The sequence below is a fragment of the Mobula birostris genome, chromosome 1 (assembly GCF_030028105.1).
Source record: "Mobula birostris isolate sMobBir1 chromosome 1, sMobBir1.hap1, whole genome shotgun sequence".
NCBI classification, from domain to species: Eukaryota; Metazoa; Chordata; class Chondrichthyes; order Myliobatiformes; family Myliobatidae; genus Mobula; species Mobula birostris.
The window spans coordinates 208346086-208373210 of record NC_092370.1 but is presented as its reverse complement, the minus strand read 5'-3'; the positions used below and the strand labels follow the sequence as shown (position 1 = coordinate 208373210).

The 27125-nt window shown below is 41.2% G+C and overlaps 1 protein-coding gene across 1 annotated transcript in view; it reads left to right on the top strand.

Annotated features, from left to right (window-relative positions):
• Positions 1-27125, top strand: part of amn (amnion associated transmembrane protein) — a 52393-nt gene that overhangs the window by 171 nt on the left and 25097 nt on the right. Inside the window, exons 2-4 of the mRNA XM_072282645.1 lie at positions 9532-9650; positions 9741-9785; positions 25281-25368. Of these exons, the coding sequence (XP_072138746.1) occupies positions 9532-9650; positions 9741-9785; positions 25281-25368 (252 nt within the window). The remainder of the gene's footprint in view (positions 1-9531; positions 9651-9740; positions 9786-25280; positions 25369-27125) is intronic.

The window sequence follows — 27125 nt, the reverse complement described above, 5'->3', positions numbered from 1 at the left end:
GTGTGTGCACCAATTTATAAGTTTGGAATTCTCTTTAGAAGGATGGCTGTCTTGTTTTCCATATATGCAATCAAAATAAGCCATGCTTGGAACATAAACAGTGTGTGAACTTGACATTAGTTAGCAGGGGATTTTTTTTTAAAAGACTACGGAAATGTAAACAATGGGAGTTTAACATTTTGTGCTACCTCATTTTGTTCAGAATGATAAGGCAGCAAAAACTCAGCTATGAGCACAATTCTACTCTTGAAGCCGCATCAATCACCTTCAGTTTATGTGCCTTCCATGCTATTTATATTCTAGATCTAGTATTTACTGTATATGCACACACTTTGATAAAATTAACGGTGAATAGTTTTGTTTGATTTGTGACTGAATTCCACCTTCCTCCTTTTGTGTTGTATTAAAAGATATGGTACTTAACAAAATTCCTTCAATTTACTTGCTATCAATTTCCAGGAACAGCATGGACATCCAACTTTTCACTGTCTGCATGTAGACGAATGACATCCAATGTTATGCCTCCTCTTTGACACCTTAGCTAGCAGAGTCTCTATCTACCTTACCAGTTTCCTTTGCTGTATCAAACCCTTCAATCATTGACCTTTAACCTTCAAACTTCTAGGGAATAGAGTCATATTAGTATAATTTATAAGTTTTTTGGCATTACATCACTGAATTTGCAGTGGCCAGACTGTGCACAACAAAATCCTACAAACAATGAGGTAGATAACAGAATGTTTATTTTATTAGTATGGGTGATGCTGCTGGCCCGGATGTTGTGCTCAGATCTCTGGCAGGATCTTATGCCCTCAGCCTTCTGGCTCAGAGCAGAGGGTGCTACCGTTAACCCGGTGTGACACTTGACTAACTGAGGCAATTAGGATTAATTATAGGTGTGTTATTATGCCGACAGACAATAGACAATAGGTGCAGGAGTAGGCCATTCAGCCCTTCGAGCCAACACCGCCATTCACTGTGATCATGGCTGATCATCCACTATCAGTATCCAGTTCCTGCCTTATTCCCATAACCTTTGATTCCACTATCTTTAAGAGCTCTATCCATCTATTTTTTGAAAGCATCCAGAGACTTGGCCTCCACAGCCTTCTGGGGCAGAGCATTCCATATATTCACCACTCTCTGGGTGAAAAAGTTTTCCCTCAACTCCGTTCTAAATGGCCTACCCCTAATTCTTAAACTGTGGCCTCTGGTTCTGGACTCACCCATCAGCGGGAACATGCTTCCTGCCTGCAGCGTGTCCAATCCCTTAATAATCTTATATGTTTCAATAAGATCCCCTCTCAGCCTTCTAAATTCCAGTGTATACAAGCCCACTTGCTCCAGTCTTTCGATATATGACAGTCCCGCCATCCCAGGAATTAACCTTGTGAACCTACGCTGCACTCTCTCAATAGCAAGAATGTCTTTCCTCAAATTTGGAGACCAAAACTGCACACAGTACTCCAGGTGTGGTCTCACCAGGGCCCTGTACAGCTGCAGAAGGACCTCTTTGCTCTTATACTCAATTTTGAACTACACAGAATTAACCAGCACTGTCAGGCTATTTTGCATTTGCTGAATCTCTGAAGGGATTGTTCAGGTAGTCACTCATATGTCATAGATTTGCAGAAAAATTGGAATATCTAAGGACATTCAGATTAGATAGATAGATAGATATACTTTATTGATCCTGAGGGAAATTGGGTTTTATTACAGCAGCACCAACCAAGAATAGAGCATAAATATAACAATACAAACACCACAAACAATCAAACAACAATATGCAAACTATGCCAGATGGAAATAAGTCCAGAACCAGCCTATTGGCTCAGGGTGTCTGACCCTCCATGGGAAGAGATGCAAATTTCGATTAATCCCATCTCTAGCTGTAGGTCTGTAACCCTGTCAACGATACCACTCTATACCTCTGTCTATTCTGTTTCTTTTCTTGTTTTGTTGCTGCTCTCCAAATGCAAAAATCTCACACTTCTTTAGATTAAGTACCCTTTGTCATTCTTCTATCCAAACGACTAGAAAGTCCTCATCATCTGCAGACTGAAGGTTACTGCCAAGAATGCAGAATGCAGTATCATCCACAAATTCCTTTACTGTAGACCCCTTGAACACTAAATCATTAATATGTGCACCCAGAAAGGATCAAGTAATGAGCTTCGTGAAATCCCTCCGAAGACAGACTTCTAGTCACAAAAACTTCCATCCACCATTACTCTGTACTTCCTGCCTGTGAATTAATTTTGGATCCCTTTTCTCACTTTCCCTTAGTTAGCATGGCTTTCTACCTTGTTACCCAGCTTATTATGTGGCAGTTTGTCAAAAGCCTTGTTAAAATCTAGGACAACGTGTGACGTTGCCCTAGCAGACAAGGTGAAGGAGAATCCTAAGGGATTCTACAGATATTTTAAGAGCAAAAACATTGCAAGGGACAAAATTTGTACTTTGGAAGACCAGAATGGTAATCTACATTGCAAACAAGAGCAAAATACATCAAGTGCACCACCCTCACTGAACTTGTTACCTCCTCAAAAAAATCAGTTGAGTTGATCAGACAAGACCTTCAATTAATATTTACTTCATATTGTTTCATGCTTTTTGTAAAATGTAAAGAGGCTATTTGTCCTATTGAGTTTATGCCAGTACCCATCAATCCCATTTGCCCATTTATTTCTCTGCAACCTGTTCTATCTCAGGTGTTTATCACCTCCAACTCGAATCTCTTGCCACTCATCTACACTAGCAATATTTCACAGTAACAATTTATCAACCAGCATGTCGTTACAAGTGGGAGGAAACCAGAACAGCCAGGGAAACCCCACGTGATTGCAGGGGATCATGCAAACTTCACACTGACAGCTCTGGAGGTCAGCATTGAACCCAGGTTAGAGTCAGAGTCATAGTAAAATACAGAACAGAAACTAGCCCTTCAGCCCATCTAGTCCATGCCAAAGCAATTAAACTACCTACTCCCATCAACCTGCTCTGGGGCCATAGCCCTCCAAAACCCTACCATCCATGTACCTATCCAAACTTCTCTTAAGCATTGAAATCAAGCTTAATCTTCTATGTTCCAAAGAATAAAGTCCTAACCTATTCAATCTTTTCTTATAACTCAGATCCTCCAGTCCTGGCAACATTCTTGTAAATTTTCTCTATACCCTTTCAACTTGGTTTATATTTTTCTGTAGGTAGGTGACTGAAACTGCGTACAATGCTCCAAATTAGGCCTCACCAATGTCTTCTACAACTTCAATATAACATCCCACCTCCTGTACTCAGTAACTTGATTTATGAAGGCCAATGTGCAAAATCTTTTTTACGACACTGTTTACCTGTGATGCCACTTCCAATAAATTACGTTTCTGTATTCCCAGATCACTTTGTTCTTACACATTTCTCAGTGTCCTACTGTACACTGTGCAAGACCTACCTGGTTGGTCCTACCAAAGTGCAACACCTCGCACTTGTCTGCATTAAATTCTATCTGCCATTTTCCCAGCTGGTCCAGATCCCATTGCAAGCTCTGATAGTCTTCCTCATTGTCTATTACACTCCCAATCTTGGTGTCATCTGCAAATTTGCTGATTCAGTTAACCACATTATTTCCAAATCATTATTGACAAACAACAATGGACCCAGCACCTATGGCACACCACTAGTCACAGGCATCCAGTCAGAGAGGCAACTATCTACTACCACTTTCTGGCTTCTACCACAAAGCCAATGTTTAATCCAATTTACTACCTCATCCTGAAAGCTGAACACTGAACCCATGTGGGACCTTGTCAACTGCCTTGCTGAAGTCGATGTAGACAGTATTCACTGTCTTGCCTTTATCCACTTTCCTGGTAACTTCCTTGGAAAAACTTTAAGTCTGGTTAAACATGACCTACCATGCACGAAGCCATGCTGACTATCTCTAATTAGTCCATACCTATCCATATACCTCTATATCTGGTCCCTTAGAGTACATTCCAATAACTTTCCCACCACTGATGTCAGGCTTACCAGCCTATCATTTCCTGTTTTTTTTTAAAGAGCCTTTCTCGAACAGTGGAACAACATTAGCGATTCTCCAAACCTCTGGTACCTAAGGATGATTTAAATATTTCTGCTAGGGCCCCTGCAATTTCTGCACTTGCCCCTCCCCCCCCCCCCCCCCAAAGTATCTGAGGGAACACCTCATCAAACCCTGGGTATTTATTCACTCGAATTTTCCCCAAGACAGTGAACACCTCTCCCTCTCTAATCTGTACAGGGTTCATGAACTCAATGCTGCTTTGCCCCACTCTATAGATTCTATGTCTGATTCCTGAGTAAATACAGACGCAAACAATTCATTTAAGATCTCCCTCATTTCATTTAGCTCCACACGTAGATTACCATTCTGGTCTTCCAAAGTACAAATTTTGTCCCTTGCAATGTTTTTGCTCTTAACATATCTGTAGAATTCCTTAGGATTCTCCTTCACCTTGTCTGCTAGGGCAACGTCACACGTTCTTTTGGCCCTTTTGATTTCTTAAGTGTTCTCTTTCATTTCTTAAACTCCATAAGTACTTCATTTGTTCCTACCTGCCTATAGCTGCTATGCACCTCCTTTTTTTCTGAACCAGGGCCTCAACATTTCTTGAGCTGAAGGTTTCCTAAACCTCTTATCTTTACCTTTTATTCTGAGAGGCACATACAAACTCTGCACTCTCAAAGTTTCACTTCTGAAGGCCTCCCACTTACCAAGTACACCTTTGCCAGAATACAGTCTATCTTAATCCACACTTGCCAGATTCTTTCTGATACCATCATAATTGGCCTTTCCTTCAAGTTATTAATTTAGAATCTCAACCCACAGACCAGACCTACCTTTTTGCATTTTTACTTTGAAACTAATGGCATTATGGTCACTAGATGAAAACTTTTCACCTCTGCAAACTTCTGTCACCTTCCTTGTCTCATTCCCTAATGAACCACTCCCACAGAACAATGACTGAAACTGTGAGCACACACATGCACAGACAAGGACTCAAATACTTGCACTAATGGCACTTTGTGCATTACTGTGATATTCCGGTGCTGTTGCAACTTATTTTCTGCTACTTAACTATTTAATACTGTTCTTCTACTACTGTCTTATTTTTATCTACCGCTTTATTTAATTGCCTGAGAGGAAGCCAGAGTTTCATTGTACCTATGTATAATGACAATAAAGATCATTCAATTCCATTCCATTCAACTCATAGCAGATCAAGCAAGATGCACTCTCTCATTGGGGTTTCTACGCACTAATCAAGGGAACTTTCCTGAACACATTTGACAAAACCTATCTCATCTAGACCTTTTACAGTGTGGGAGTCCCATTCAATGTGTGGAAATTTATAATCACCTACTAAAAACGACCTTAAGTTTCTAGCAACAGTCTGCGATCTCTCTACACATTTGTTCCTCTAGATCTCGTGGACTGTTGGGTGGTCTGTAATATAGCCCTACTAACATGGTCATACCTTTCTTATTCGTCAGTTCCACCCATAACTCTTCACTAGACGAGTTCTTCAGTCTGTTCTGACTGAGCACTGCTGTGACAATTTCCCTGACAAGTGATGCCATCCCTCCTGCTCTGTCGCATTTAAAACAATGGAACCCCAGAATGTTGAGCTGCCAGCCCTACCCCTCCTGCAACCAAGTCTCACTAATGGCTACAATATTGGAATTTCTGGTGTTGAACCATGCCCTGAGCTCACTTGTCTTTCCTATACTTCTTGCATTGAAATATGCACAGTTCAGAGCATTAGTTGACCATGTTCAACCTTTTGATTCTTGACTTTGTCCGAGGTCTTAACAATATTTGTCTCTGCCAACTCTCCACTATCTGTTCTGGCACTCTGGCTCCCATCCTCCTGAAACCACCACCCCACCCACCTGGGCCACACTAGCAAACTTTCCCACTAGGATATTAGTCCCCTTTTTGGACCAGGTGCAAACTGTCTCTTCTGTAGAGGCTCCACCTTCCCTGGAAGAGAGCCCAATGATCCAAAAATCTGATGCCCTCCCTCCTACACCGACTCCATAGCCACATGTTAAACTGTATAATCTTCCTGGTTCTGGTCTCTCAAGCACATGGCATGGCTAGCAATCCTGAGATCACAACCCTGGATGTCCTATCCTTCAACATAGCACCTAACTACCTGAACTCACTTTGCAGAACATTGTCACTCTTCCTACCCATGTCATTGGTACCCACATAGACCACAGCCTCTGTGTGCTCACCCTCCCACTTAGAAATGCTGAGGACTCGATCCAGCATGTCCCAGACCCTAGTATCCAGGAGGCAACATATCATCCAGGAATCTCACTCTCGTCCACAGAGCCACCTTTCTTTTCCCCTGACTAACAAATCCCCTATCACCACTGCTCGCCTCTTCTCACTCCTTCCCCACTGAGTCACAGAGGCAGACTCAGTGCCAGATACCTGACCACTGTGGCTTTACTCTGCTAGATCATCCCCCCTCAATGGTATCCAAAGTGGTTACACCTGTTGTTGAGGGGGATGGCTACAGGAGTTCTCTGCACTGGCTCCTTCACTCCTGTCCCCTTCCTGACTGTCACCCAGTCTCCTGTGTCCTACATCTTGGGTGTAACCACTTCCCTATCTGTCCTACTCATCATTCCCTCAGCTTTCTGAATGATCTGGAGTTTATCCACCTCCAGCCCCAACTCCTTAGCGCGGAGTGTCAGAAGCTGCAGCTGGTTGCACTTCTTGCAGTTGTAGTCGTCAGGGACACTGGAGGGCTGTCTGCCTTCCCACATCTCGCTGGAGGAGCATTTAGCTATCCTGCCTGGCCCCTCTACTGTTCTAGCTGAGCAAATATAAAGAAAAAAAAACAATAAATAAACCACGGGGGAAAAATATACCTACAACTTTTTGCTTTCTCTGACTGAAGCCTCACCTTCCTGAAGCCGTAAATAGCTAAAGCCTCAAGATCCCCACTCTAACACTGTCCACTCTGACAATAGCCACTCTGCTTGCCCCTGCCTTTTTAAATTTGTTCTTGCCCATCAATCCCGATCACTGATTGACCGCTGCTGAACACCAGACTGCCACGAGTTGCTGCCTTATGTACTCAATCGGCCAACCTGAGTGAGCTACCCCTTGCCACACTCAGATCTCTGATTGGCCGCTACTCAAAACACTGGAATTGTGAGGCAACAACACTATCTGCAGCGTTGTTTCACAATCTACTCTACTGTAGTCTCCTTAAGTTCATGCTGATCAACCACTATTAATCTGTGCCTTTTGAAATGCTGGTTTGTACTGTCTGAATGAATTGATTCCAATCATTTAAGCTAATTTACCTGTAATGACTTTATTTAGTCCTTCCTTCATATTTTAAGCAACTAAATAGGACTATACGCACAAACTGCTGTCTGATGAATGGAGGAAAACTGCAGTCTGATAAAGGGTCTTGGCCTTTTATTCCTCTCCATAGAAGACGCCTGACTTATTGAGTTCCTCCAGCGTTTTGTGTATGTGGTACTCTAGATTTCCAGCATCTGCAAAATCTCCTGTGTTTATGAAAACAGCATTACTACTCCTCCAGTCATCAGGCACCAGTTTTTTTTACCAAGAGTAACTGAAATCCAGTCTTCTATCTTCTATTTCCAGTTATCCTTTTCTGCTTTATTTTAATCTATGCTCTGTTCCTGAATTTAGATGCAGTAACAATAAAGTGCTGACACTATATTCCAAGTCAGTAAGCTACCAGTGCCACTGTTCCCATGTACCTGAAGTTGTAGTCTTGGTGGTAGAGATGATGGCTTTCTTTTCCCCTCCATAGATGCTGCCTGACTAGCTGAATTCTGCCAGCATTTTATGTGTGTTGTTTTTTTTAGAGTAGTGAACGGTTTGCCATTTAAATGGGCTGTGTTACCCTGGATTGTATCAAGCTTATTAAATGTTATTGGTGCCGCACTAGTCCGGGCAAGTAGAGCGCATTCCGATCTGTCCTAACTTGAGCCTTGTTAGATGGTGGCAAGAATTTAAGGTATAAGGGGAAGAGTCACTTTGTCACAGGATAGCCAGCTTCCAAGGTGCTCCTGTAGCCACAATATTGAAGTGACTAGTGCAGCTGAGTTTCTGGTTAGTGGTAACTTCCATTGATCAGTTGATAGTGATAGGCTTGGCATGTGTAATGCCATTAAATGTCAAGAGTAGGTGGTTAGATTCAGAAGAGTACCTCTTTCTCTTATATAAAAAAACTGCTCATATTAAAAAGAACATGTTTTGTTCTCTGTAGATGTAGTACCTTACAGAACTGGAATCTGTATGTTGGTTTATGTATTTAGAACTAGTTAAAATTCAACGATTGAAGTAAGTCACTGTTGACTGTAAATACCCAGTAATCTCTTCTTGTTAGTCACCAAATTAACTATACAACAGCTGCTGGCAAGCAACTTTTTAATTTCTAAAAGATCAAAGTTATGTCAAAAGTAAATGGTAACTGCAAAACTTCATTAACTTCTAGAAGAGCATCAATCCCTTCAAATTATTTAAAACTTCTCTGCTTGCAAAGTCCTGAGTTTTGTTTTCTGCAGAAGCAGAAGTTTATAGAACCTGTTCTTTAGATAAAACCCACCATAGCTAAACAACTGTCTCCCAGATTATTTGCCATTAGAAGAAAAGTGATCTAACATCCTCTGAATACAGCCTTTATTTCTGCTTCCTCTGCTGTTTCCAGTAGAGGAGTTGGGCAAGGGTGGAGATGGCAGATGTTGTTTTCTGCATTTCAACACCAGGTCCATTGGACTAAGCACAAGGAAAGCACCTGAAAATTTATGGTCATCAGGTGAAGTGGAAGTTTAATTTGAGTGTTCTTGGGATAACCCATGATGTAGGATAAGGGAACATGTGCATAACTTAGTTACAAAGCCAATTTCGGAAACTACCTTGGGAACCAGATCCTCAAGAAAAGAAGTAGTGCTTGACATGGTCTTCAAAATTCTACAATTGACAAAATACGTTTTGTTATACATGGTTGAATTCAATGGGTTTGATTGGGATACATTGTCTTGTATGTTAACAGTGTTAAATTTTACTAATACAGTAACCATAAACAGCACCTGCTCAGATTTTACGTGGTGCCATAGTCATCCAGTAATGAAATAGGCCCTTTGGCCCAATGAGCTTGCATGAACCACCAAGCACTGTATTCTTCCCACGTGACCATCAGCTCCTCTCAGATTCCATCCCTTACCTACATAACTGGGGCAATTTACAGTGGTCAGTTAACCCAACAATTTGCATGATTTAGGGAGGTAGGGGAAGCTGAAGCATCTGAAGGAAATTCGTGCAGCTACAGGGTGTGTGCAGTCTCCATTGACATGGTGCCAAAGGTCAGGGGTTGACCCTGGATTGCGAGAGCTGTGAACCAGCACCTTTACTAGCTATGCCTCTGCTCAACTGGGTTAGTAAATCTTAGTGTCTGCGGATTCTTTTCCAAATATCTCCTATTGTTCCTATGAAAGATGTTTCAGGTGCCTTCTACAAACAATGGATTCCTGACACCAATTTCAACAATGCCTCAAACTGGGACAAAGGGAAAATACCTTGTAAAAATGACAGAATCCTATTTCCTAGTGATAAGGTATGTAAGAATATAATTGTATTACCTTTATTTTTACTTTATATTCAAAGATTATCAAACAAACTTGTGCTGTGCTCTTTTATTTTGCAGCAGTTGTCAGTACTGGTACAAGCACCCGTTGATTTGATGGAAATGGTAAGAACAGTTCTGTGTCCTGTCAGAGAGTTTGTAAAGCGACAAGTTGAATTTAAAAGTGACTCAACAATAGTACTTCACTGCTGTACTGTGTTATCTAGAATAAGTTATTTTAACTCTGTGTTGAGTTAGTGTATTTGTACAGATGACTGTATAAAGAGAGTGTGTGGGATCATCTAGTTTCTGTCAAAGTTAACATGACGATTGTGAAAAATGGTGCTCTCAAGATTATTCCATCAGTATTTCAATCAATGAACTTTCACAACCTGAAACAACAAAAAGCGAACAGATGGCTTTATAAAGTATGTAGTTCACAAAGAAAGAGAATGGATTACCTTGTCTAAGAATTATTTCCCAATGGAGGAGTCATATTTGTTTAGTTTTTCATTTTTTTTGTGGCTCAGGTTTAGTCGCTGACAATTCAGAGTGAATTGGTTTGTTCACTGAACAAAAAGTGCAGACTCGATGAGCCAAATGGTCTCCTTCTATATCGTAAGGAAAAATAAATGTAAGACTATAAGATATAGGAACAGAATTATACCATTTGGCCCATTGGGTTTGCTCTGCCATTTCATTGTGGTTGATCCAATTTTCCTCACAGCCCCACTCTCCTTCCGCCTTCCCGAATCCCTTCAAGCCCCGACCAATCAAGAATCTATCAGCCTCTGCCTTAAATATACATACAGATGGCTGTGGCAAAGAATTCCACAGTTCCACCAATCTCTGGCTCAACAAATTCCTCCTCATCTCCATTCTATGGGCGCCCCTCTATTCTGAGGCTGTCCTCTGGTCTTGGACTCTCCCACCAGACGAAACGTCCTCTCCACATCTGCTCTATCGAGGCCTTTCACCATTTGATAGGTTTCAATGAGGTCGCCCCTCATTTGCCTGAATTCCAGTAAATACAGGCCCGGAGCCATTGAACACTCTTCAAATGACAAGTTGTTCAAACCTGGAATCAATTTTGTGAAACTCCTTTGAACCATCACCAGTTTGCGCACATCCTTTCTAAGATAAGGGGCCCAAAGCTGCTCATAATACTCCAAGTGAGGCCTCAACATTACATTCTTGCTTTTATATTCTAGTCCTCTTGAAATGAATGCTAACATTGCATTTACCTTCTCACTACAGACTCATCCTGCAAATTAACCTTTAGGGAATCCTGCACAAGGACTCACAAGTCCCTTTATGCCTCAGTTTTTTGTATTTTCTCTCCATTTAGAAAATAGTCAAGCCTTTCATTTCTTCTACCAAAGTGCATGACCATACACTTCCCAACAGTGTATTCAATCTGCCATTTCTTTGCCCATTCTCCTAATTCATATAAGTGCTTCGGTAGCCTCTCTACTTCCTCAAAACTACCTGCCCCTCCACCTATCTTCTAATAATCTGCAAATATTGCAACAAAGCTATCAATCATCCAAATCATTAACATATAACGTAAAAAGAGTCAGTCCCACCACAGACCCTTGTGGAACACCACTAGTCACCGGCAATCAGCCAGGAAAGACTCCCTTTATTCCCACTCTTTGCCTCCTACCAGTTGGCCACTGCTTTATCCATGCTAGAATCTTTCCTGTAATACTGTGGGTTTGTAGCTTTTTAAGCAGCCTCATGTGTGGCACCTTGTGAAAGGCCTTCTGAAAATCCAAGTATACAACATCAACTGATTCTCCTTTTTCTATCCTGCTTGTTATTTCTTCAAAGAATTCCGACAGATTTGTCAGGCAAGATTTTGCCTTAAGGAAACCATGCTGAATTAGGCCTATTTTATCATGTGCCTCCAAGTACCCCGAAACCATATCCTTAACAATCAACTCCAACATCTTCCAACCACTGAGGTCAGACTAACTTGCTTATAATTTCTATTCTTCTGCATCTCTCCATTCTTGAAGAGTGAAGTGACATTTGCAATTTTCCTCTCTTCTGGAACCAGTATTTCCTGAAAGATCATTCCTAATGCCTCCATGATCTCTTCAGCCATCTCTTTCAGAACTGTGGGGTGTACAGAATCTGGTCCAGGTGACTTATCTACCTTCAGATCTTTCAGTTTCCCAAGAACCTTTACTCTAGTTATGGTAACCACACGGACATCATGACCCCTGACACCTGGAACATCCACCATACTGCTCGTATCTCCCACAGAGAAGACTGATGCAAAATACTTATTGAGTTCATCCTTTATTCCCTTGTCCCCCATTACTACCTCTCCAGCATCATTTTCCAGTGGTCTGATAGCTGTTCACACCTCTCTTTTACACTTTATATATCAGAAGAAACTTTTGGTATCCTCTTTAATATTGTTGGCTAGTTTACTTTCGTATTCCGTCTTTAAACTCTTAATAACTTTTTAGTTACCTTCTGTTGGTATTTGAAAGCTTCCCAATCCTCTAATTTCCCATTAATTTTTGCTCTAGTATGTGTCCTCTCTTTGGCATTTATGTTGGCTTTGACTTCTCTTGTTAGCCACAGTTGTGTCATCTTGCCTTAGAACAGGGGTCCCCAACCTTTTTTGCACGGTGTATCAGTTTAATATTGACAATATTCTTGGGGACCGGCCGACCGGTGGGGGGGGTGGGGGGCGGGGAAGGTGTTCAAGTAGGGTTACACTCACCTCAACATGTCTTTTACAGTTAGGGTTGCCAACTTTCTCACTCCCAAATAAGGGACAAAAGTAGTAGTCAAATACGGGACACGTGCTTACCCCGAGAAAGACTACCATGACCATGAAGCCTTACGCGGACACCTGTGTGCGCATGTGTGATGTGCGCATGCGCGTACGTGCCGATTTTTTCCCCACAGATTGGTTTTGGCTTAATCTTCCCGACTACACTTTACATACATTATTTCTACTTTATATAGGCTGTGTATTTATCATATCATTCCTGCTTTTACTGTATGTTAGTTTTATTTAGGTCTTATGTGTTATTTGGTATGTTTTGGTAGGTTTTTTTTGGGTCTGGGAACACTCAAAAATTTTTCCCATATAAATTAATGGTAATTGCTTCTTCGCTTTACGCCATTTCGGCATGAAAGGTTTCATAGGAACGCTCTACCTTAGCAGGGGAAATACGGGACAATGGCAGTCCCGTATGGGACAAACAAATTTAGCCCAATATATGGGATGTCCCGGCAAATACGGGACAGTTGGCAACCCTATGTTCAAGTTGTACAGTGCTTGACAGGGAACGAGGAAAGGTGCAGCTGACTCATATCGTTTCCTCGCGGCCCGGTAACACATGCTTTGCGGCCCGGTGGTTGGAGACCGCTGCCTTAGAATTCTTCTTCCTCTTTGAGATGTATATATCCTGTGTCTTCCGAATTGCTTCCAGAAATTCCAGCCACTGCTGCTCTGCTGTCATCCCTGCCAGTGTTCTTTTCAAATCAACTCTGTCCAACTCCTCTCTCATGCCTTTGCAATTCCTTTTACTCCACTGTAATATTGTTACATCTGACGTTAGTTTCTCCTTCTCTAATTTCAGGGTGAATTCAATCCTATTATGGTCACCTTCCCGTAAGGGTTCATTTACCTTGAGCTCGTTAAATGATTCTGTTTCATTGCACGACACCCAATTTGTAGGAGATGAGCCTCTAGTGCGCTCAATCGCGAGCTGCTCTAAAAAGCCATCTCATAGGCATTCTAGAAATCCCCCCTCTTGGAATCCAGTACCAACCCGATTTTTTTTTCCAGTCTACCCGCATATTGAAATCCCCCATGACTGTTTGTAAAATTGCCCTTTTGGTATACATTTTCTATCTCCCATTGTAATTTGTAGACCACATCCTTACTACTGTTAGGGGGACTGTATATAACTCCCATTAGGGTCTTATTACTCTTGCAGTTCCTTAGCACTATACACAATGTTTAAACACCTTCCAACCCTATTTCATCTCTTTCTAATAACTTGATTTCATTTTTCACCAATAGAGCAACACCACCCTCTCTGTTCTCCTGCCTGTCCTTTTGCTACAATGTGTATCCTTGGACATTAAACTCCCATCTATAATCTTCTATCAGGCATGATTCAATGATGCCTACAACATCATACGTGCCAATCTGTAACCGTGCTACAAGTTCATCAACCTTATTCCATTTACTGCACACATTTATATATAACACCTTCAGTCCTGTATTCACCCTTTTCGATTTTGTCCACCTTTTACCTTGCAACTCATCCTGTTGACTGCAATTTTGCCCTATCGTCAGCCTCTCCCTGCTAGGACTCTCACTACACATTGCCTATTGTAAGCCAACTACCCCAGCCTCAGCACTATCACTGTGGTTCCCATCCTGCTGCCAAATTAGCTTAAACACACCCAAACAAATCTAAACAACCTGCCTGCAAGGATATCGGACCCCCTCAGGTTCAGGTGTAGCCCGTCCCTTTTGCACAGACCCGTCCCTTTTGAATATCCTGTGGAAACTAAAACAGAGAAGTTGTACTGGGTGTAAAAGAACTGGCAAATTAAATATTTTGTATCAATGTTCACTACAAAAGACACATTAAAGATAAAGCTGGTGCTGAAGGAAGATAACAGTAGTATTATCACTCAATGTAAAATACAACAGATATTCAGGTGTATGGCAGACCTGATGGAATTCTGTGCAGCAATCTAAGAGGTGGCTGCAAACTTTGCACATGGACCAGTGTTGGTCTCACAGAAATTCATTGATTGTGAAACATTGGCAGCATATTAGAACTAATAACTGTAAAACTGGTATTTAAAGAGGGAGAAGACTGAATATAGAACTGAAGAGTGGTCAGCCGTGCACTTGCTGTTAGTAAAATGCTGGAATCCATCATTAGGGATGCTTAAAAGATCCTTTAAATTCTAGTTTGTTTAGGCAGAGGTTGTATTGTGTTATTGAAGAAGTCATGTCAGAGTAATAGAATGGAGCTTTTTCTGAATGTAACTGGCATGGTAAATGGGGGAAACCAACGTGTTTTCAACAGACATTTGATAAGGGACCATGTTGAAATATTATTAATAATGAGTCCACAGGGTTGACTGAGATTTAGAGTTGGACATTAGCACTGATAGAATTTGTGAAGGTCAGAAAATGGTAGGAATAAATGCATAATTTCTGGGTTGGCAAACTATTACTAAATGGATGCCAAAAGTGGGTCTTTTCAAAGATTCAAAGTACATTTATTATCAATGTGTGTATGCAGTATAGAACCCTAATATCCATCTTCTCACAGACAGCCATGAAACAAAGAAAACCATGGGACCCATTCAGAGAAAACACCAAACCCCCCGCACACAAAAGAAAAGAACAAATCTTACAAATACCAAAAAAAATTGAGCAAAAAAACACAAAATATAAATGATCAACCACAAAGTCAATGAAACAGCTGGGGAATGTTGAGCTTCAGCTCAGTTCAATCCGGTCAAGTGCTGTGCCATTTCACTGACCACAGGCCACAGAGCAAGTTCACCCTGATTAATACCGCACAAAGCAGCAACCAGAAACCACTAACTCAGCGCAATATGAACAGCAGAGTCCAGTCCACCAAGTCGATCAAACCTTGCCCCAGACCCAAGACTCCAGCACCATCCTTCAGCTGTATTAATCACCAAAAAAAAAGATTTAGTGGTGGCTTATCTAAGTTTGCTGATGTTGCAGAGGAGGAAACTACAAAAGGTCTGCGACTTGATACAGTGAAGTTAAGTAAGTGGGCAAAAGTTATCACTTAGAAAAATGTGAAGTTATGAAATTTGTAGGAAGAATTGAAAAACAATATTTTAAATGGGTGAGAAACCAGTAAACATGGTGCACAGAAAGATTTTAGTGCACTGCTGCGTGATTTGCAAAAGGTATATTATATTTTATGCAATAGGATTAAAATGAAATTAAGTGATAATGTCTTCCTAAGACTGTATAGGGCTAAAGTGACATTTGGTGTGTGTCTATAGAATTTACTTGAAGATTACGGGGTAGATTTATGTATTAGATAGATTCCTGGGATGAGACAATAATCCTTTGAGGAGGGATTGTTTAATATTTATTTACAGTCAATGCAATTTATGAAGGTTAGAGGTGGTCACATTGATTTAAGATTCTAAGAAGGATTGATGGACTGGATGGTAAGTGGCCCTGTAGCTTGAGGAGAGTCTAGACTTGGGAGAAGACCATTTAGGATTTTGGTGAGGACATTATTTCTTTTTAGACCTCAGAGGATTATGGTTGTTCAGTGACTGAATATATTCAAAGTTGAGATTAAGGTGCAAGGAAATAAGGGAGAAAGATCTTGAGAGGTTCTGTGCCCAAAAAGTTGCGATTATTTCTGATGTTTTTATGCTGCACTTGAAGTATCTTAGATACCTTCTGTAGGCAGCATTGGCAATTTTTGAGGTTTGCTACACTTCATTCCCTGTTTATTTTTTAAGTGTTCACAGAAGACTGGGTCTAAAGTCTAAAAATTAGTACATCTCCTCTAACTTTCACATTCACACCAAGGATAAAACACATTCTATGAGCATGCTGATTATTGGAGGACCTTATTATGGAAAATGCTGAAGAAAAGCTTTGGTGTTTTGCTGGTAGCATAATTTGTAATTACATTGAAAGCGTGAGTTATCCTTCTATCAGATTTTAATGAGATATGCTAGATTTGCATTTGATTGAATTGACCACACCTTTACCTCAATATATTCTGAAATGACTAAAACTTGTTTGAGCAGGTCAGCAGATTCTAGCAGAATTATAGATTGGAAATGTAGGAAAACATCTTAGTCCAAGGTCTATGTTACAACACGATGCTCATTACAGCTTTGTAGGCACGCTGGCCTGAAGTGACAGAACTTGTACAGGCAAGAGAATGATTAACTTTTCAGTGGTAAATCAGATTTCAGTTTATTATTCATCCATCCCTAATTCGCTTTGTTGAAACACGGGGTTTTTATGCTTCTCACTCATCATGTCACTAATTCAATCCTCCTCCTCACCGATTGTCTCAGGCTGAACCAGACTATTTGGAACTTCAGCATGCACTGACTTCATGGGCTACTCTATCACAAAGACTACCTACTGCACCGAGGAGTGGGAGTGGATAATTTGGCCTCTTGAACCTCTTCCACCATCCAATCGAATCATGGACTTTCTAGACTCACCTTCTCCCCACATCCCTTAATAGCTTGGGTTCAGTAAGCTTTTTCTTTTAACATTAGCAGCTAACAAAGCATCAATTTCTCTTTGTGGAAATATATTCCAAGCTTCTATTCCTTTCAATGCCTGGAAATGTTTGCAAACTTCACACCTGGCTGTACTTTTTTTCTAATCTTTGGTCACTGCACACAATCAGCAGTGATTGTCTCCTTTGATTATCTCTCTCCTTTGACCTTTTCAGTTTCTAGTTGTATACTGAAAACATAACCTAATTCACCTCCTAACATCCTAAATTCCAAACTGCTACCATGGTTTCTGTAATCTCTCTTCCCAGTTAAATCCAGTTATCACTGGTTAATGCTTATTCAAGGCCATTTTGCTTTCCTAAAGTTCACAGTGCATGAGGTATGGTTTAACCAGGATGTGTTATAACTGTAGCTACACTTATCTGGCTAATGACACTACTCCAACACATGTCTTCATCACCCTCGGAGTCAGCAGTTTTCTTTGGCCGGTCTCCCATCCCTCTGGTTCTGTAAATTTCAGCTCAGTTAAAGCACCACTGCCTTTATCCTGCTCTGCACCAAGCCTTCCTCTGCCATAATGCTTGTTCTTCCTGGTTTACATAGACTCCAGTCCATTGAAACCAAAAGTTTAAACTATTTATCCCTGTATATGAAGGGCTTCAAACCCTTGTCCTGCGTGATCTCTGTTCTTCTTCCAGTACGACATGCTTATGTAATGTGCGTGCTTGAAGCATTGAAATCAGGTGAACCCCTGACTCAATTCAGTCCTTTCCATGTCAACTCCTCTTCCCCAATCCTAGTGCTACCCCTCATCTTGATTGCACATGCTAAAATTTCCCCCTTAAAACCTTCTATTTCTCCATTCCCATTGCTACTTTAACACTCTTTTTGAAACTGACATTTACTAAGTGTTTGTTCATGCACTTCTTTCATTTAGTGTGGATTCTTCTGTCTGATTTTTGCAGCAGAATTATCCTGGTTTATTTTAGAAGAAATCAAGAACACAGGAAAATAGAAGGCAGCCAGAAAACCCCTTAAGCCCGTATTCTTTCTCCCACCACCATCCCTTTTTTAATATGATCATGGCTGATCTATGCTGTGCTTAACTCCTTTTCAATGCAAGTTCCATATAGTCCTCAATTCCTCAGTCTTTCAAAATATTTACTTATCTCCATCATAAAAATCTCCAATGATCTGGCCTGCACCACCCTTGTGAACAGAATTGTAGAGGTTTACTACAATGTGATTAAAAAAAAATTCTACACAGATCAGTTTTTAATGACTAGTTCCTTATCTTGTAAGTATGTTCCCTTGTTCAAGACTTCCCATTGTTGCAAAGGTCTCAGTATTATTCCTGTAAAATGTTCTTAGAATCCTCAATGTTTGAAGAAGGTCACCCTTCATTTATTTAAACTCTAAGAAATAGTGATCCAGACTCTTTGGCTTGTTATGATAGGCCAATCCTCTTATCCCAGGAGCAAGATTGGTGAAACTCCTCTGGACTGCTTCAAGTACAAGATAGCGCCAATGATCGTCAGTGACGTTCTGTGGGCTGCAGACAACAGTTCTAAATATACTTCTAAATATACCTTTTTCAATTACTCTCCCTGCAGTCTGCAGCATGTACTTTCCCTCTACGCAATGTGCTTTTAAATGAACTTAGTGATTTTCCAATTTCATGATCGCCTGAAGGACTCAGCTAACCAGGTGTGTTTGGCACCGTTAAACAGATGAAGACTCATTGCCTTGGCCGGAAGTGAGGCAGGAGGGGGACTCCAAGCTGGGCTGAAATGCAGTGGGATGAGGCCCCTCTTCCCAGCATCTTACTGGCAAATGTGTAGTCACTGGAGAACAAAACTGAGGACCTGCGGACAAGATTGCTGTATTAGAGAGAAATGAGAGACTGTTGACTTCTATGTTTGACTGAAACGTGGCTTTCTCCCAGCATCACACACAAAATGCTGGAGGAAGTCAGCAGGCCAGGCAGCATCTGACATTCTACCAGCATGCCAGATACAGCAGTCAGACCTGACGGCTTCTCAGTTTATAGAATGGACTGAACTATTGATTTGGAAAAGGCAAAAGGAGATGGCATGTGTTTCATGATAAACTCTCAGTGGTGCCTTGTGCGGCGGTTTTGTCAGACTCAAGTTCCGCCGATTTGGAACACCTAACAGCCAAATGCTATCCATTTTATTTACCTAGGGAGTTTTCATCCGAGACTCTCACCAGAGTTGACATACCACCAGCGGCTGGCTATAATCAATTGCTCGCGATACTACATGATGCTGTCTCCAAACAAGAAACAAGACTCATTTCAAATCATAGTTGGAGACTTCATCCAGGCTTGTTTGAAGAAAATCTTGCCCAATTATCATCCACATATAGCCTGTAGCACCAGAGGTTCCAAAACACTTGACCATTGTTATACTTGGATAAGGAATGCCCACTGTTCCATGCCCAGAACACACTTCAGTAAATCAGATCACTTGGCTATCTTTCTCCTACCTGCAGGATAAAGAGTAATGTTCCAGAGATTAGGATAACAAAGAGGTGGTCACGGGAGGTAGAGGAGTGGCTATGGGATTGCTCTGAGTCAGTGGACAGGGCCAAAGACTCATCTGTGGATTTCAGTGAGTACGCCGTGGTTGTAATGGGCATTAGCAAAACGCTGTAGATGAGTGTTCCACCACAAAATCATTCAGCGTCTTCCCCAATCAGAAGCTCTAAATGAACAATGAGATCCAAAATTTGTTGAGAAGCTGATCTGAGGCATTCATGTCTGGTGACCAAGAAAGTTACAAGAGGTCCAGATACAACCTCTGGGAAGTGATTTCACACGCGAAGTAGCAATTCTGGACCAAAGTTGAATCAACAAAGGATGCTCGACAGTCGTGCCAGGGCTTGAATGTTATCACGTCTTATAAAGTTAAATCGAGTGACTTTGGCAACACGGGCTTCACTTCCAGATGAGATTAATGCCTTTTATGCTCACTTTGACTGTCAAAATATAGAGAAGCCATCATAAACTCCCACATCCCCCAATGATCCTGTGATTTCAGTGTTTGAAGCCGATGTGCAAGCAGCCTTCAGAAGGGGGAACCCGTGAAAAGTGCCTAGCACAGATGAGGTACCTGGGCAAGTACTAAAGGCCTGTGATGATCAACTGGCTGGAGTGTTCACTGAGATCCTTAACCTCTTGCTTCGGCAGTGTGTTGTAACCCCCCTGCTCCAAGCAGGCTTCAATTATACCAGTGCCAAGAAAAGTGTGGTATCCTGCCTCGATGACCATCGCCCAGTAGCATTTACATCCACAAACATTCTACAGATGTGTGGTGGAGAGCACATTGACTGTCTGCATCACAACATGGTATGGAAACACCAATGCCCTTGAACAGAAAATACTACAAGAAGTAGTGGATAATGCCCAGTCCATCATGGGTAAAGCCCTCCTTAGCATTCAGCACATCTATGTGAAACACTGTCACAGGAAAGCAGCATCCTTCATCAGGAACCCTGGCCACCCAGGACATAGAAACACAGAAAACAGGTGCAGGAGTAGGCCATTCGGCCCTTCGAGCCTGCACCGCCATTCATTACGATCATGGCTGATCATCCAACTCAGAACCCTATACCTGCCTTCTCTCCATACCCCCTGATCCCTTTAGCCACAAGGGCCTTATCTAACTCCCTCTTAAATATCGCCAATGAACTGGCCTCAACTGTTTCCTGTGGCAAAGAATTCCACAGATTCACCACTCTCTGTGTGAAGAAGTTTTTCCTCATCTTGGTCCTAAAAGGCTTCCCCTTTATCCTCAAACTGTGACCCCTCGTTCTGGACTTCCCCAGCATCAGGAACAATCTTTCTGCATCTAGTCTGTCCAATCCCTTTAGAATTTTATGCGTTTCAATCAGATCCCCCCTCAATCTTCTAAATTCCAGTGAGTATAAGCCTAGTCAATCCAATCTTTCATCATTATGAAAGTCCTGCCATCCCAGGAATCAATCTGGCGAACCTTCTTTGTACTCCCTCTATAGCAATAATGTCCTTCCTCAGATTAGATGACCAAAACTGCACACAATACTCTAGGTGTGGTCTCACCAAGGCCTTGTACAACTGCAGTAGAACCTCCCTGCTCCTGTACTCGAATCCTCTTGCTATGAATGCCAGCATACCATTCGCCTTTTTCCACCGCCTGCTGTACCTGCATGCCCACTTTCAATGACTGGTGTACAATGACACCCAGGTCTCGTTGCACCTCCCCTTTTCCTAATTGGCCACCATTCAGATAATAATCTGTTTCCCTGTTCTTGCCACCAAAGTGGATAACCTCACATTTATCCACATTAAATTGCATCTGCCATGAATTTGCCCACTCACCTAACCTATCCAAGTCACCCTGCATCCTCTTAGCATTTTCCTCACAGCTAACACTGCCGCCCAGCTTCGTGTCATCCGCAGACTTGGAGATGCTGCATTTAATTCCCTCGTCTAAGTCATTAATATATGTTGTAAACAACTGGGGTCCCAGCACTGAGCCTTGCGGTACCCCACTAGTCACTGCCTGCCATTCTGAAAAGGTCCCGATTATTCCCACTCTTTGCTTCCTGTCTGCCAACCAATTGTCTATCCACATCAATACCATACCCCCAATACCGTGTGCTTTAAGTTTGCACACTAATCTCCTGTGTGGGACCTTGTCAAAAGCCTTTTGAAAATCCAAGTATACCACATCCACTGGTTCTCCCCTATCCACTCTACTAGTTACATCCTCAAAAAATTCTATGAGATTTGTCAGACATGATTTTCCTTTCACAAATCCATGCTGACTTTGTCCAATGATTTCACCGCTTTCCAAATGTGCTGTTATCACATCTTTGATAACTGACTCTAGCATTTTCCCCACCACTGATGTCAGGCTCACCGGTCTATAATTCCCCAGTTTCTCTCTCCCTCCTTTTTTTAAAAAGCGGGGTTACATTAGCCACCCTCCAATCCTCAGGAACTAATCCAGAATCTAAAGAGTTTTGAAAAATTATCACTAATGCATCCACTATTTCTTGGGCTACTTCCTTAAGCACCCTGGGATGCTGACCATCTGGCCCTGGGATTTATCTGCCTTCAATCCCTTCAATTTACCTAACACCACTTCCCTACTAACATGTATTTCCCTCAGTTCCTCCATCTCACTCAACCCTCGGTCCCTTACTATTTCCGGAAGATTATTTATGTCCTCCTTAGTGAAGACAGAACCAAAGTAGTTATCCAATTGGTCTGCCATGTCGTTGTTCCCCATGATCAATTCATCTGTTTCTGACAGTAATGGATCTACATTTGTCTTAACCAATCTTTTTCTTTTCACATATCTATAAAAGCTTTTATAGTCAGTTTTTATGTTCCCTGTCAGCTTTCTCTCATAATTTTTTTTCCCTTTCCTAATTAAGCCCTTTGTCCTCCTCTGCTGGACTCTGAATTTCTCCCAGTCCTCAGGTGAGCTGCTTTTTCTGGCTAATTTGTATGTTTCTTCTTTGGAATTGATACTATCCCTAATTTCCCTTGTCACCCATGGATGCACTACCTTCCTTGATTTATTCTTTTGCCAAACTGGGATGAACAATTGTTGTAGTTCATCCATGCGATCTTTAAGTGCTTGCCAATGCATATCCACCGTCAACCCTTTAAGTATCATTTGCCAGTCTATCTTAGCTAATTCACATCTCATACCTTCAAAGTTACCCTTCTTTAAGTTCAGAACCTTTGTTTCTGAATTAACTATGTCACTCTCCATCTTAATGAGGAATTCCACCATATTATGGTCACTCTTACCCAAGGGTCCTCTCACGACAAGATTGCTAATTAACCCTTCCTCGTTGCTCAATACCCAGTCTAGAATAGTCTGCTCTCTAGTTGGTTCCTCGACATGTTGGTTCAGAAAACTACCCCGCATACATTCCAAGAAATCCTCATCCTCAGCACTCTTATCAATTTGGTTCGCCCAATCTATATGTAGATTGAAGTCACCCATTATAACTGCTTATGAACGCAGCAGGCCAGGCAGCATCTCTAGGAAGAGGTGCAGTCGACGTTTCAGGCCGAGACTGCCTGGCCCTCTTCCTACAGATGCTGCCTGGCCCTCTGCCTACAGATGCTGCCTGGCCCTCTTCCTAGAGATGCTGCCTGACCCTCTTCCTAGAGATGCTCGTGGCCCTCTTCCTAGACATGCTGCCTGGCCTGCTGTGTTCACCAGCAACTTTTATGTGTTGCTTGAATTTCCAGCATCTGCAGAATTCCTGCTGTTTGCATTATAACTGCTGTTCCTTTATTGCACGCATTTCTTATTTCCTGGTTAATGCCGTCCCCAACCTCACTACTACTGTTAGGTGGCCTGTACACAACTCCCACCAGCGTTTTCTGCCCCTTAGTGTTATGCACTTCTCACTGCTGCCATCAGGAAAATGGAACAGGAGCCAGAGGACTCACACCACCAGGTTCAGGAGCAGTTATTACCCCTCAACCATCAGGCTCTTGAACCAAAGGAGATAACTTCACTCAACTTCATTTGCCCCATCATTGAAATGTTCCCACAACCAAAAGACTCACTTTCAAGAATTCTTCATCTCATGTTTTTGGTATTTATTACTTATTTATTATTATTTCTTCTTTTTGTGTTTGCACAGTTTGTTTTCTGCTCTGTGGTTCAACCCCCTAGTTGGGTAATCTTTCACTGATTCTGTTATGGTTATTATTCTATCGATTTATTCAATATGCCCACAAGGAAATGAATCTCTGGTTTGTATATAGTGACATATACATACTTCGATAATAAATTGACTTTGATTAAAATTTACTTGGAACTTATTCCAATGCTATTCTATCTAGCATTAGTTCGGAGGTCCAAAGCTGTGCACAGTATTTCAGGAACGGCCTTACCAATGTCCCATACAATTATAACAAAACCACCCTACATTAAAATATGCTCTTTGCCTTCTTACCTACCTGTTGAACCTGTTTTTTTAACTTATTGTGACTCATGCAGTCGAACACTTAAGTTGTTCTTTACTTCATTCATTCCCATCCCTCTGCATTTAGATAACAATTTGTCTTGTTTCCTCTTATCAAACAGCATGACCTCACACTTTCCTACATTAAAATCCAAGTGCCAGATATTGCCCAGTCACTCAGACTCTCTATACCTCAACATAATCACAATGTCCTTATCATCTTGACCCTTCCACCTATTTTAGTATCATCAGCATACCTGGCAACCTTACAATTGTTCTCTCTCTTGGGTCTGTTATATAAATAGTGAAAACCTGAGGATCAGGAACCGATCGCTGAAATATTGCACTACTTGCATCCCTTCATCCAAAGGAGTTGGTCATTTCAACTTTGATTTTCTATGTGACATCCAGTTTTCTATCCATATCAACACCCTTTCTCCAACATCTTGGGCTCTTAGTTTATGCACTAGTCTCTAAAGTGGCATCTTATTAAATGCATTTGGAAATCTAAATACACTACAAGTCTTAAATTTTCCTGTCACATCCGTGCATGGTGACTAGGTTTGATTATATTCAGCTTTTCTGAATGATTGGTTATTGACTCCAGAACTTACTCACAGTAGATATCAAAACATCTGGCCTGAGTTCCCCTTCTCTGGCCTCCTCTCTTTTTGAATGAAGGATTCACATTGATTGTCTTCTGGTACCCTCCTGGAATTTAGTGAGTTTTGGAAAATCTCAATCAAATGTTACATTGATCAACTCCATATACTACATTGAAGAATTATACTATTGCAAGTTAATGGTGTTGTAACAGCATATGGAACAGTAGGTAGCAGGAAGCTTTTGCACTCAAGGGCATTAGAATCTGAGAAGAGTTTACAAACTTTGCTTCTGGTAAGACGTTTACAATGCATGTCTGGAAGGAAAAGGATAGGGAGTGAATGAAATGGTGCAGGATAGGACTTTTACTGAGCGAAGAGTATTTCTTTGCACTAGTCTGAAATAATATGTCTATAATATGGTTGTAATTAATACTAAATTGTGCAAGGATTCAGAAACCCTGAGATGGCTGATATAGGATCTGAAACTACCTCATTTGTGCAATAGTGATGTTTTCCTGAGACTGTGGCCAATTAGAAGATCCTATTTAACAATAAATTAAATGTTCTATTCTTCCAGGAAATAACAAAATTGAATAACCCATGGAAATTTCATTTACAAAATAAAGCTCTTTGTCAGTGAGCTGGCAGATTAAAATGTCATGCATCAAGTAACAATATTACACTGTTAAACAATTTAAACTTTTATCAATCTGAATTATAATGATTCTTTTACTTATTTCTATTTTGTTAGTACACACCCCTTGATGGGGAGTTCATTCTCAGTCACAGTGCTGGATTTGCTGCAAGTGATGGTCAGATTGAACCAGGATGTGAAAGAGGTATATCATTACAAATAAACTCTTCTTCGGCTTCCAGTCAAGTATGATATTGATTATAACCAACGTTTCAATGACAATCTCTGCCATCATCTTCAGGGATGATGCCTGGGCATGTCTAGTCTGGTGGTACCCCCATAGTATGTCCCTCCTGATTGGCTAGTCCTCATCCAATCTGGTTTCTGCTCTCCAACCTTGTTTATAATCGACTTCCAGTTCTTACTTGAGCGAGACCTTCATCTTTGTTAAAATTCCTTTGCTCTAGTTTGATTTCAATGGTTTCCTTTACCAGGCCGTCCCAGAAGCCGTTGGCGTGGACCAGTAGTTTTGCACCATTGAAGTCAATCCTATGGCCATTGTAAATGCAATTTTCTGCTACCACCGATTTCTCTGGGTAACCCAAACGAATACACCTCCTGTGCTCCTTGATGCGGGTTTCCACCGTGCATTCCACTTGGCCAATTATACGCTGCTCTGCATTCACAGGGAATCCTGTAAATGCCAGCCAACCCAAATTCCAGGTCATCCTTGCGGGTTTGTGGATGGTATTAATCCAGTATTTCTTCAGGATCCTGGTGATCCTTCCAGGAACTGCGGAAATATAGGGGAGACAGGATTATCATTATTTAGTGGCTCTCACTTTTTTTTTTAGCAGGATAAAAACCAGTCTACCTTTCAATAGTAGAGTACTTAGTTGTTTCAACATAAAAACATTTCATAGTGCTGACCAACCTCAAACCTTTTGGATTTGCCAAGCTACAGTACTTATTGCCCTCAAGTAGCCATAACACTGGAAGCAGGGAAAAAGAGAAATCTGACCCATTTAATTCATGGAAGGGAAATCTGTGTTTAACTCTAAATGAAGTCTGTACCACTAAAAATAATCTGTGATTCTACATACTTCTCTTGATACTGTTCAATTTTTAAGCTGAGTAATGATCATCCTAATTGTCCTAACTTGTACTCCAAGTTTTCGGTCGCCACTTCAGATCTGTGTTCTTTTTTGACTCCTTTAATGTATGGTGTTTAATTCAAGGGGCGAATGTCTTTTGCTTTTACACTCTATATTTCCCAAGTTCTTTCTGATTGCTGGCTCCTTCCCACACAATCAACATTCTGCTTACACTTTAATGCCCATCTCTTGAACTCCTCAACAGCTTTCAGCAAAAAATAAGGCTATTTCTTAAAAATCTTTTTAAAATACTCTCATTTTCAGTCAGTCCATCACTCATAAATGAGGATATAAGAGAACTTCCCCACTATATTTGTACAAAGAGTCCAACAAAGCATTCTGCAGGCTATGCTTCCTTGTCTTTTAATGATTCCAGTTCAAGTGTGCTGCATCCTCCCCTCTTCTCCCCCACCCCATTAACGTTATGCTCCTCATGTAACCTTCAATTTCGACATCTCCAAGTTTCCTATGTGGACCCGAGGTAATCTAAATCAAATGGTCTTGAAACAATTGCAGTTTTAAGCAAATCCTGAGCACTCAATGGCAACCAATACAAATGGTCCTTTGTACTCCATTATCTAGAACTGTTGTCTGTCAAAGCTGTAAAACATGCTGGTGTGAGAAATGGACCTTGAGCTTGACACATAACTTCCTATTGCAAATGTTACTTGAGTCCTTGTATGCATATTATCTGTGCTGGTAACTGGAGAGTTTAATGCTTACATTATTTACAAAATCATTGTGATTTAATTTTCCAGAAATAATTGTCTCATTAGAATGAGTCCAACAGAAATCAACAGAGCTTCAG